Source organism: Schistocerca serialis, chromosome 7 (assembly GCF_023864345.2).
Source record: "Schistocerca serialis cubense isolate TAMUIC-IGC-003099 chromosome 7, iqSchSeri2.2, whole genome shotgun sequence".
Classification (NCBI taxonomy): Eukaryota; Metazoa; Arthropoda; class Insecta; order Orthoptera; family Acrididae; genus Schistocerca; species Schistocerca serialis.
The window spans coordinates 595,509,888-595,523,434 of record NC_064644.1 but is presented as its reverse complement, the minus strand read 5'-3'; the positions used below and the strand labels follow the sequence as shown (position 1 = coordinate 595,523,434).

The following is a 13,547-nucleotide window of genomic DNA, read 5'->3' as shown; positions in this document are numbered from 1 at the left end:
TCGGGATTTCGCGTTCTTCTGAACTTCACATGCTTTTTCCGTTGTCTCTGCAACAGCGTTCGGACCTGTTTTGTGTACCATGGGGGATCAGTTCCATCTCTTACCAATTTATGAGGTGTGAATCTCTCAATTGCTGTTGCTATTATGTCTTTGAATTTGAGCCACATCTCGTCTACATTTGCATAGTCAGTTTGGAAGGAATGGAGATTGTCTCTTACAAAGGCTTCTAGTGACACTTTATCTGCTTTTTTAAATAAAATTATTTTGCGTTTGTTTCTGGTGGATTTGGAAGAAACGGTATTGAGCATAGCTACAACGACCTTGTGATCACTAATCCCTGTATCAGTCATGATCCTCTCTATTAGCTCTGGATTGTTTGTGGCTAAGAGGTCAAGTGTGTTTTCGCAAACATTTATAATTTGCGTGGGTTCGTGGACTAACTGCTCGAAAAAATTTTCAGAGAAAGCATTTAGGACAATCTCGGAAGATGTTTTCTGCCTAGCACCGGTTTTGAACAAGTATTTTTGCCAACATGTCGAGGGAAGGTTGAAGTCCCCACCAACTATAACCGTATGAATGGGGTATTTATTTGTTACGAGACTCAAATTTTCTCTGAACTGTTCAGCAACTACACTCCGGGAAATTGAAATAAGAACACTGTGAATTCATTGTCCCAGAAAGGGGAAACTTTATTGACACATTCCTGGGGTCAGATACATCACATGATCACACTGACAGAACCACAGGCACATAGACACAGGCAACAGAGCATGCACAATGTCGGCACTAGTACAGTGTATATCCACCTTTCGCAGCAATGCAGGCTGCTATTCTCCCATGGAGACGATCGTAGAGATGCTGGATGTAGTCCTGTGGAACGGCTTGCCATGCCATTTCCACCTGGCGCCTCAGTTGGACCAGCGTTCGTGCTGGACGTGCAGACCGCGTGAGACGACGCTTCATCCAGTCCCAAACATGCTCAATGGGGGACAGATCCGGAGATCTTGCTGGCCAGGGTAGTTGACTTACACCTTCTAGAGCACGTTGGGTGGCACGGGATACATGCGGACGTGCATTGTCCTGTTGGAACAGCAAGTTCCCTTGCCGGTCTAGGAATGGTAGAACGATGGGTTCGATGACGGTTTGGATGTACCGTGCACTATTCAGTGTCCCCTCGACGATCACCAGTGGTGTACGGCCAGTGTAGGAGATTGCTCCCCACACCATGATGCCGGGTGTTGGCCCTGTGTGCCTCGGTCGTATGCAGTCCTGATTGTGGCGCTCACCTGCACGGCGCCAAACACGCATACGACCATCATTGGCACCAAGGCAGAAGCGACTCTCATCGCTGAAGACGACACGTCTCCATTCGTCCCTCCATTCACGCCTGTCGCAACACCACTGGAGGCGGGCTGCACGATGTTGGGGCGTGAGCGGAAGACGGCCTAACGGTGTGCGGGATCGTAGCCCAGCTTCATGGAGACGGTTGCGAATGGTCCTCACCGATACCCCAGGAGCAACAGTGTCCCTAATTTGCTGGGAAGTGGCGGTGCGGTCCCCTACGGCACTGCGTAGGATCCTACGGTCTTGGCGTGCATCCGTGCGTCGCTGCGGTCCGGTCCCAGGTCGACGGGCACGTGCACCTTCCGCCGACCACTGGCGACAACATCGATGTACTGTGGAGACCTCACGCCCCACGTGTTGAGCAATTCGGCGGTACGTCCACCCGGCCTCCCGCATGCCCACTATACGCCCTCGCTCAAAGTCCGTCAACTGCACATACGGTTCACGTCCACGCTGTCGCGGCATGCTACCAGTGTTAAAGACTGCGATGGAGCTCCATATGCCACGGCAAACTGGCTGACACTGACGGTGGCGGTGCACAAATGCTGCGCAGCTAGCGCCATTCGACGGCCAACACCGCGGTTCCTGGTGTGTCCGCTGTGCCGTGCGTGTGATCATTGCTTGTACAGCCCTCTCGGAGTGTCCGGAGCAAGTATGGTGGGTCTGACACACCGGTGTCAATGTGTTCTTTTTTCCATTTCCAGGAGTGTATATCATTGGAATCTGGGGGTCGGTAGAAGGAGCCAATTATTAACTTAGTTCGGCTGTTAAGTATAACCTCCACCCATACCAATTCGCACGGAGTATCTACTTAGACTTCACTACGAGATAAACCACTACTGACAGACACAAACACTCCACCACCAATTCTGCCTAATCTGTCTTTCCTGAACACCGTCTGAGACTTCGTAAAAATTTCTGCAGAACTTACTTTCTGTACCTATAACAATTTCAGCTTGTGTGCTTTCTATTAGCGCTTGAAGCTCAGGGACTTTCCCAGCACAACTACAACAGTTTACAACTACAACTCCGACTGTTCCTTGATCCAAGCACGTCCTGTATTTGCCATTCACCCTTTGAGATTGCAGCCCACCCCGTACTTTCCCGAGGCCTTCTAACCTAAAAAACCGCCGAGTCCATGTCACACAGCCTCCGCTACCCGTGTAGCTGCCAGCTGAGTGTAGTGAACTCCTGACCCATTCAGCGGAACCCGAAACCCCACCACCCTATGGCGCAAGTCAAGGAATCTGCAGCCAACACGGTCGCAAAACTGTCTGAGCCTCTGATTCAGACCCTCCATCCAGCTCTGCTCCAAAGATCCGCAGTCAGTTCTGTCAACGATGCTGCAAATGGTGAGCTCTGCCTTCATCTTGTAAGCAAGACTGGCAGCCTTCACCAAATCAGATAGCCGCTGGAATCCAGAGAGAATTTCCTCAGATCCAAAGCGACACACGTCATTAGTGCCGACATGTGCCACCACCTGCAGCTGGCTGCACCCTGTGCTCTTCATGGCATCCGGAAGGACCCTTTCCACATCAGGAATGACTCCACCCGGAATGCACACGGAGTGCACACTGGATTTCTTCCCCTCCTTAGCCGCCATATCCCTAAGGGGATGAATGGACTAAGGAATATGATCACAAAATTTGAAGAAGCAGGTGAATTAGGTGTTGCATCAGAAGAGTGAGGCAGCCCATTGTCATGGCAGTTATTCATGAAGTTGTTGTAGCTATAGACAGCTGTGTAGAAAGTGCTTCAGATTCTGAAGCCAGGTGTCACGGGAACTGCCTGTCCTCTGGTCAACCATTCAAAAGCTTCTGCAGCGCATTTTACACAAGATTCAGAATGTGCAGCAAATGAAGCCACAAGATAGGCTACAACACTGTGACTTCGCTCTTTATTTTTTGGCATGCATGGGAATGGATGACATGTGGTCGGGAAATATCCTTTGGATAGATGAGGCACATTTTACTCTGCATGGTGCCGTGAATGCAGAGCACTGTCACATATTGGGTTCTATTCTGTCACATGTTGTGCAGAAATGTCCACTGCACTCACCTTATATGAACATGTACTGTGATTTCAAAAGCGTGTTCATTCTCAATTATTATTATTATTTCTTTCTTTTCTCAGGCGTTATGTCTGGTCAAAAATGAAAAGTGACGCAGACCTTGATCAAGCGTCACTTCCTTTTAACTGTACGGTATATGTTATATTGCATTTAGGAACTTTCGGGTAATTGAACATGTATCAATAATTACGGATTTCTGTAGTTGTATATATAAGTTTGGATGTAGCTGTATTGCATTGATGTACTGGTGGATATTGTGTGGTATGACTCCTGTAGTTGATAGTATAATTGTTATAATGTCAACTTTATCCTGATGCCACATGTCCTTGACTTCCTCAGCCAGTTGGATGTATTTTTCAATTTTTTCTCCTGTTTTCTTTTGTATATTTGTTGTATTGGGTATGGATATTTCGATTAGTTGTGTTAATTTCTTCTTTTTATTGGTGAGTATGATGTCAGGTTTGTTATGTGGTGTATCTGTTATAATGGTTCTGTTCCAGTATGATTTGTATTCATCATTCTCCAGTACATTTTGTGGTGCATACTTGTATGTGGGACCATGTTGTTTTATAAGTTTATATTGTAAGGCAAGCTGTTGATGTATTATTTTTGCTACATTGTCATGTCTTCTGGGGTATTCTGTATTTGCTAGTATTGTACATTCGCTTGTGGTGTGATCTACTGTTTCTATTTGTTGTTTGCAAAGTCTGCATTTATCTGTTGTGGTATTGGGATCTTTAATAATATGCTTGCTGTAATATCTGGTGTTTATTGTTTGATCCTCTATTGCAATCATTAATCCTTCCGTCTCACTGTATATATTGCCTTTTCTTAGCCATGTGTTGGATGCGTCTTGATCGATGTGTGGCTGTGTTAGATGATACGGGTACTTGCCATGTAGTGTTTTCTTTTTCCAATTTACTTTCTTTGTAACTGTTGATGTTTTGTGATCTAGAGAGTTGCAGAAGTGGTTACGAAATTGCATTCGTGTAGCCGATGTATTTATATGAGTGATTGCTTTGTGTATTTTGCTAGTTTCTGCTCGTTCTAGAAAGAATTTTCCTAAATTGTCTACCTGTCCATAATGTAGGTTTTTTATGTCGATAAATCCCCTTCCTCCTTCCTTTCTGCTTAATGTGAATCTTTCTGTTGCTGAATGTATGTGATGTATTCTATATTTGTGGCATTGTGATCGTGTAAGTGTATTGAGTGCATCTAGGTCTGTGTTACTCCATTTCACTACTCCAAATGAGTAGGTCAATATTGGTATAGCATAAGTATTTATAGCTTTTGTGTTGTTTCTTGCTGTCAATTCTGTTTTCAGTATTTTTGTTAGTCTTTGTCTATATTTTTCTTTTATTTGTTCTTTAATATTTGTATTAACTATTCCTATTTTTTGTCTGTATCCTAGGTATTTATAGGCATCTGTTTTTTCCATCGCTTCTATGCAGTTGCTGTGGTTATCCAATATGTAATCTTCTTGTTTAGTGTGTTTTCCCTTGACTATGCTATTTTTCTTGCATTTGTCTGTTCCAAAAGCCATATTTATATCATTGCTGAATACTTCTGTTATCATTAGTAATTGGTTGAGTTGTTGATTTGTTGCTGCCAGTAGTTTTAGATCATACATGTATAGCAAATGTGTGATTTTGTGTGGGTATGTTCCAGTAATATTGTATCCATAATTTGTATTATTTAGCATGTTGGATAGTGGGTTCAGAGCAAGGCAGAACCAGAAAGGACTTATTATTATTATTATTATTATTATTATTATTATTATTATTATTTTAAGGCAATAACACATTGTGGACCTGTTAAGTGTACAGTGACATCTGCACGTTATAAGAACCTCATCGCTGCAACATGTGATTCCAACTTTGCAAGAACACAACTGTGTCCACACCACTATTTTCATGCAAGCCTCTGGCACTTGACAGGTGAAAGATTTGCTTTGAGAAACCTTTGGTAATTACTGCAACATCTCTAGGGAACTTCTAAGTGTAGGGCCTTTCAGATCCACTCCCCCTCCCCTCCCCCCTCCCCTCCCCCCTCCCCAACCTAAACACTTGTGACTTCTGGTTGTGATGACATCTGAAAGATCATGTCTATCGGGGATGTATCCAGACTCTTCCTGATCTGAAGGCTAGCATATGATGCATATCACTCTGATTGCACCAGGCATGCTGCGAGCAACTGTCGACCATGCTGTATTATGGATGCAGCATATTGTCGAGTCAGAAGTCCATATTGAACACAGTGTATAACTTGTGACTGTATCCTAATAAATGTCACAAAACCACCATTACCATGTTTTTGACCATTCTTCCCCCTTTCCTGTATCCACACCACAGTTTGACTGCTTACAGCACCATACTTTCACCTGGTGGCAGAAAGTGAAACTATTATTTTTTCAGCATACTCCGTGAATGCACCAATTAATGAACCTACAATGTTTCTGTATCCTGCAATGTATACAGCCCACACTGTGGCACTCAGAATGCAATCAGTTTAATTGTATCCACCCTGTTTTAACAACCTATCTGACCGGTACATTGTGTAGGTTGGGTGAATGACAGAACACAGAATACCATTGTGGGAGGATAGGATATTTGTCATTTCAGGGCACTATGTGAAGTAATCAAGGCCCTGGGCAGGAGTGACACTGAGCTTTTTAATTAGCCTGTGATTTTGAATGATAAGAAATGTGTTCATCAGTGATTGTTTCAAAAAATGGGGTTTGTTAGAATTGCAGAAAGAAAAAGACACGGAGGATTAGTTTATGGTGTGTTAAAGTTGGATGTTCTCTCAATTTTGAGGAAAAGTTTGACATGTTGCAGAGAGGCTGGTTTGTCCTGTTTGTTGCAAAACTGACCAGATACATCTGCATATTTAATTTTGTCAATTTGTTTCTGCTTGGATACATTTTCAGTGTTGTTGACAACTTTGATTCTAAGACAGTGCTTTCTAGTCTTTCTGAGACCTTTGCTGAAACAAAGTTGAGCACCTAACTAAACTTTTATTTTTGGAGGATACCAGTGCTGTTATTGTAAAGCCATGAAAAATAAATAATATTGAGTTAATGTTCAGTCAAATGAGACTCCTGTGTCTTTACAAAGTTCTTTTTTGCGAAACCAAGTAGGTGCTCTTGTTTCTAACTACCTTTTTATAACTCCTTAGTTGTTGGCCAGTGCACACTGTAAATAATGCTCGAAGTTAATTTGCTTTCTTGCTTTTATTTTCACTGCTGCCATAGCTAAGACTCAACTTTTGCAAAATGTTGCAAGTCATTGTGTCATCTTTGCAGAGCTAAAGAAATTATACTTTGATTCAAATGCCCTTAGAGCCCAAGTATTTGCTTGTTATTTTCTAAATCAAGATAGTTCTAAATAGAATTCTTTGCTGGTGAAGAGAGCTCATTATTAAGGCTAGGTAGGAAGCAAAAGAAATGAACAGAAGAGTAAAAATGGCGTGGAATGTTTTTTGTAAAGTAGATAGTACAGTTAATAAAATGTTCTGGGCTGTTATGCCGAGGTTGAATGTATTTCACATTTAAACTCAATGCATCTGTTGTTGCTATCAGCCCATGGCTGGAGTCTGGTTCACATCATCTTCAGTACTGGGATCCAAATGTCGTTCAGTTTCATGCACTCCTCCTTCCTATTGAAATTCCTGGCTGGTATTTTACAATCTCTATGGCCTTTCTGCATCCACTTGTGACTGCAGTCACTTGAGTCCTATCAAAATGAATGGGTCATCTCCTGGCTGCAAAGCATGTTCCGCAATAGATTGACAGATCAGTTGTTGCGGAACATGCATTACAGCCAGGAGACCACCACATTCAGTGTGATAGGACTCAAGTACTGGCAGGCATAAGCAGACAAAACATTGGGTTTAAAGTGAAATCTTTTCGGCCATGGCAGAATAGCCTGGAACATTTTATTAATTGTGATTTTTATGGCTGAGACAGTTTACATTTCACAGGGTAGATAGTATTTTCAATGCATAGCTTCCCAATGTGTCTGAAACAGAAAGTTTACAATCAGTGTGTTTTACCCATTGTGCCTTGCGACAGTGAGGCATGGACTTTGTAGTTGGAAATCAGTCGGCCCTGAGGGTTGCTAGTGAGCAGTGAAGAAATGCTTGATGAGAATTACTAGGAGGCAAGAAAACAAGCAAATGAATCAGGAACAAACTGAACTGAAATACGTGACTGCAGTGAAAATTAAATGGGAGGTCCATGGAACATGTAGCCAGGTTAGTGGATAGTAGTAGGTGGACCATACATAGATGGTGGCAGTCTAATAAATATTAAAGTCCAGCAAAAGAGTTGCAACTGAGATTTTTTGAAACAATTTAGAATCATAATAAACAATATTCAAACCCTTTCTGTTATAACCCATCAGAAAATTTAATTTTGTTCCTTAGGGGGTAATTACCTTTGTATAGTGAACTAATGATAAATTTATTTTCAGTCTCGAGCCAGCCAGCCTGTGCATTATGTAGCAGCATGGCAGGATGACGGTACCATCAGAGATGTGACTCGCCGGTACTGTCCTAAGTGGCATACTGTGACACAAAAGCTTCGTGTTGATGAGGAATGGTGGAAGGAGTCACTAAAACCATTTACAGGCCAAAGGACTGCTCGTGATCATCAAGAGGATGAGGACTTGTACCGTCAGCTGCAGGATCGGCCCATGCCAACCACTCTTGCAGAGTGAGTTTTTTAAACAGTATTATATATTGGATTATAGAATATAAAAAGTTTGTGACATTCATTAAATAATCTCAAATTTGACAAGATTGAACTTCAAAACCGTCAAAGGTAGACACACTGGTCTTTGACAGTATAGTGAGCAGATGTATATTTTTTTTATAAATTTGTCAACTCACTGCATAATATGTTTTATAATCTAGAGCTCCCTTAGAGTTTTGCTGATCACCCTGAGTGACTGTTAATCTTAAATTATTTGTACTGTTTAAAATGAACAAGATTATATTGTTGGGCTTGCCAGTAGCACCAGTCTTTGACATGACATGCGAGATTTTCATGTGTATCAGTCTTTTACACTTACATGAATCAGTTATTGGCAGGTAGCTCAACATAGTTGTAGAGGATCGTGAATAATTCGATGATAGTTTCAATACAGAAATGTGTGTTGCCTCATAACGTTCGCCAAACAGAATTGAGGCAAGTGTAAAGTCATACGAGGTACATGACTTTCAATGAAAAATATCGTAGACCATTGGTTTTCTTGTTCAGTTATCAAGACAGTAACATATTTGCAATGTAATCATAGAATGTGGGACCACACATCCAACCACTTTCAGATCATCCAAGCCCCCCATGTTTTTTGGTGTGCTGTTAGCTATTGCATCAGCAATTCTCTCACCTGGGAAAAGGAAGGGAAAGAAAATCATAAGAGGAGCGGACTTAGCAGCAGCATTTGCTGTTAAAACGTGGAGCATTACAATAAGGGCCCAAAGATTTGCTAATTTGACTGTGCTCAGAATGATATTCTTCCACTTCCTGCATTAATCCTCCAATTTATTGTAGAAAATAGGAATATTTGCTTTTTATTTGCAGGTTTGTTTTACTTGTAGTTAAGTTACAGCAGATTATATAATTTTCATATGTGTTATGGAGATGATTCATTTGCTGTTTTCTTTCTTTTCTGAAGAATAAATTTTATAGCATTTTTGCAAAAATATTAATTGTGCTTGTTGAGCAGTCCATAAATAATTATATTTTTCTTTCCTTTTCAGTATTCTTTTAGCAACTGAAATATTCAGTTACTTTCTTTCAGAAGGTAAAATCATTTCATTTGTGCAAGGTGAAAATAATTGAATGGCATTATTCTTTATGCACTATAATTTATAGTGATCACTTTCCACTCTGGATTAACTTACCAGATGGAGCAATCCTTCAAAGGAAGCTACCGTTATGGATGATCAACAGAACTAATTGGACACTGTTCAGCCAGCTGGCTGTGTTCAAGCACCTAGGCACCGATCAGGAATGAGGGAACCACATCACACGTCTGATCCACCAAGCTGCCGAATTCCATTGGTCATCTTAGAAGGAAGCCTGTACCTTGCTGGACTGATATATGCCACTCAGCACACCTGGGCCAGGCATATGCTCTGCACCAGTTGAAGTGCTGCTCAACAGTAGAAAAGCTCATAGCCTTTCAAGTCATAATGGGCAAAGATTGACACACACAATCAAAGAGAGCAATAAAAGGTCATGACATGTGTTCCTTGACTCTTATCAACTGATCTATTTGTTCTGGAAAAGTATGGGAAACCCTCAGAGGGCTTTTTAGTTAATGCAGTTGCTTACCAATAGCAGTGGTGCTGAAGCAGGAGAGCAGGAATGTCTCCTAATAATGCCCGGAGATGTCGCCCAGATAATGGCAAAGCATTTTACGACGGCTATTGTCACTGCCATTCAGGATCCAGCCTTCCACCGCTACCATGAGACTGTGGAGATTGGTGATCTGGACATAAGGTCCAACAGTGCTGAGTCTTACAACTGCCCTTTCTCCTTGTGGGACCGAATCCAGTACAGCATGCTGCAGCTCTTGCAGATGGCATCAAAGGAAACCCTCCTTGAATGTTTTAATTTGATATGGCAGACTGGACACATTTCCAGCTTCTGGAGGGAGGAAATTTTGAGACCTCTGCTCAAACCAGGAAGCACCAAATGTGTCCCACTAGTTACCAGAGTGCCACCTTAACAAGTTGTGTGGGAAAGACCTCAGAGCTGATGGTCAACCATAATCTGGCCTCTACGTAAGAGACCAGGCAACTCATTAGCCACAGCCAGTGTAGATTCAGGTGATGTCAATCATCTGTTGACCATCTAACCCTGCTAGAGGTGACTACTGTGCAGGCTTTCTTATGTAGATAGCATTGCATTAGGATATTTATTGAGATATTTATTACAGGAATAAGGTATATGACACTAATTAGAAGTGCAATATTCTTGGACAGCTCCAACTGTGGGCTTTCTTGGTTGCCTCCCCATCTTCATTCGGTCCTTCTTATCAAGGATCAAGTTGGCGATGAAGTGTTGAATAGTTTTGAACAGGAGTATGGGGTTCCCCGTGGTAGCGTTTTAAGCATTACCATCTTTGTCTAGCCATAGGTAGTATAATGTCAATGGCGGGGAGTCCTCTATAATGCTTCTTACTTGTGGACAATTTTACAGTTTTTGTTCCTCCTCTAGCACTGTATCAGTGACTTGCCAGCTACAACTTACAGTGAAGAGATTGGAGGAGTGAGCTGCAAAGACAAGTTTTAAATTAGCTACAGATAAGTTTGTGTGTGTGTGTGTGTGTGTGTGTGTGTGTGTGTGTGTGTGTGTGTGTGTGTGTGTGTGTGTTTGTTTTAATTTTACTTGTTCTTGTCATATTTTGAATTTATGTGGGTGGCATATGGCAGGCTCAGTTTGGTGATGTTTCTGAACCTCATTTTTAATTCCAAACTGTGATGGCTACCACACCTAAAGGTCATAATACCAAGGACCCGTAAATCACTTAACAAAGTGAAAGTGGCTTAGCTGCAGGTCTTGGGTAGTGGACAGGGCATGTCTTCTCCAGTTTTACAGGGCTTTCATGAGATTGTGACTAGACCATGGGTGTGTACTATAGAGATCAGTGCAACCTTCTTATTTGAAGATCATTGATGCTATCTACAATGAATGGATCAGACTAGTCATGGGTGCTTGGAGGACCAGCCTCTTACCCACTCCCTTTGCTGAGGCTGGGCCCACATTCACGATACGGCGCCAACTCCTCATGGTGCGTCAAGCATATAAATTCCTCGCTGCTCTCAGTTCGCCAGCATTCCGTACTGTTGTCAGTCCAGTTATTCAATACCTTTTTTCCCATAGTCCAAGAACAATAAGTCTTCTAGAGTCAGTTGATGTTATGTGGCAAGTTCAAACCCAAATCCAGCTTAGAATAATTTTATCTTCACCGTGATATTGTTTTTAATACCACATTTTACACCATTTCAAGTGAGTGTCACAACTGTGTATCTGTATTGACAGATGGACCCAAACAGAAAGCCTCCATTGGTGGTTGTTTTTGTTGTTGTTTTCTTGATTGTGACCTCAAGAATTTCCTGTGTTTGATGCAGAACTATACACAATCTTGAAGGCACTGGAGCAGATGAGATGTGTTGCAACTGCTAAATTTCTCGTCTGTGTCGACTCCCTGAGTGTCTTTCACTCTCTACAACACTTGTATCGAAGTGGATAAAATAGTCTCGGATATGTAAGATGCCCTTCTCCACCTACAAAGTCTGACAAGGGCGGTGGGCACATCGGTATTATGGGAAACAAAATGACAGATGTAGCAGTCAAGGAGCAAGTCTCAATAATAAGATAGCTTAGTCAGGGTGTATACGACCCGGGATAATCGGGAGATCCGGGAAAAACCTGGGAATTTTTTCATCCGGGAGAAAACCGGGAAAAACCCGGGAATAGTTTATAATTCCGGGAATTTTTCATTGTTTTGGTTTTCAGTTAAATTTTTTGTGAATTTGACTGGTAAGAACCAATACTCCAATAAAGGATATTACTGTATCCCGCTACTGCAGAATAATACTGCAGCAACAAAACATGAACGAGAGGAAACAAACGAAAATAAAACTTAAGTTGCAAAGGAAATGTGCCGTATACAAAAATAAAAAAAATAAAAAAAAAAAAGAAGTGCTCATACAAGTGTCTGCCAATAGCACAGTACGTCGAAGGCTTAGGAAGACTATGCAATGCTTCATAACAACACATTGCCTCCGATGAGAGTGACATGACAACTGTTAAAATTAGTGTGTTTTGAGCAGTTGCGGGCGGTCTTTTGCGTATGTGCAGTTTAGTCGCGTATGAGTAATACCTTGTCCCGCTTCTGGTTACAGAAGTGTGTCTGGGCGCCACTACCTAATATTGGCCCAGTTCGGAAATATAGTAAATCTTGGGCTGATGCACAGAGCAGTCCGAGTTGTTGTAGGGAGGTGGGTCGTCTCCACGTGACCTGTGTTTACGTTCAGTGATTTTGTTTCATCTTCGTTTATTGCTCTCACGTTAAATGAAGATGAAACGGATTTTTGTGGCCGGGAACTATCAAATGAATTAAAATACGTTCGCTTAGCAACGGAAGGCTAAAATATGTTATTAGTTTCAGATTTTATTTCCACTTTTCTGATAGTCAAGCATTAATCGCCTTGCAGAACAATGAACTTTTTTTTGTCGGTTTGCTAAAGAGATTTGGTTTTTAATCTTTTCTGCTGAGGCAGTCAATTTATTTGAAACGAAGTGTTTAATTTCACACTCTTGGCGGGTTTCAGCTGTTCACTACATTTCAAGTGCATGTATGGCATTATACCATAATAAAGAACCAAACACGAGATAATACAGCACTGGTACTCCAAGAAAATTTACTTCGGAATATGGACATACAAATGTTCACTTTAAGCCGAATTATGCATTTTAGTGTCACGAATTTCTGATGCTCTTGGAGTACCCTCTGATGTCTTGTTTCTTTTATGACATAATGTAAGATCAAAATGTTTTACACGTACGAACATATGGGCTTCCTGCATCATCGTAGCTACGCAAGCGAGATGACGCCTGTTATCTGGCACTCTCCTGCAACTGCTGAAACGAACCTATTTCTAACAGGTCGCGGGAAAATATTGCGAATGGTAGTTTGAAAAGAGTTACATTCAAAGCAAATTTCCTTTTGCACAAGATGAACTGTGTACGATGAGTTTCTTAGATCACAAAGCGTTTGACTCCATTTAAAAATCAACTCTTTGAGGACAACCATTTAGAAGAGTTTCGAGCCAGATCAGACATTTACGTCGTTATTAAAAATTTTACTGGCACATTCGTGTGATGTAGCTTAATTTAAACCATGAACTTTTCTTATTTGTGTGTTCACTCTAGTTAAGAGTGATCTTGCTATTGGCTGACTATATCACATGTCCTATGCTGTCATCAGCGGCGAGATCAAGTGACATGAGCTATAACTTGCTTACAAAAGTGCATCGCTCTCTCGATTTCAGTGCTTCGAAAAGTGACATGCGGTGTTTGGTGCAATTCAAATTTATACTTTCGTAATACGAAAAC

The 13,547-nt window shown here is 41.6% G+C and overlaps 1 protein-coding gene across 2 annotated transcripts in view; it reads left to right on the top strand.

The window, feature by feature from the left end:
- The window catches only part of LOC126412228 (DNA repair protein complementing XP-C cells homolog), a 125,610-nt gene that overhangs the window by 26,541 nt on the left and 85,522 nt on the right, over window positions 1–13,547 (top strand). For both annotated transcript variants that reach the window (XM_050081718.1, XM_050081719.1), the window contains exon 2: window positions 7,888–8,129. In XM_050081718.1, the coding sequence (XP_049937675.1) occupies window positions 7,888–8,129 (242 nt within the window). The remainder of the gene's footprint in view (window positions 1–7,887; window positions 8,130–13,547) is intronic.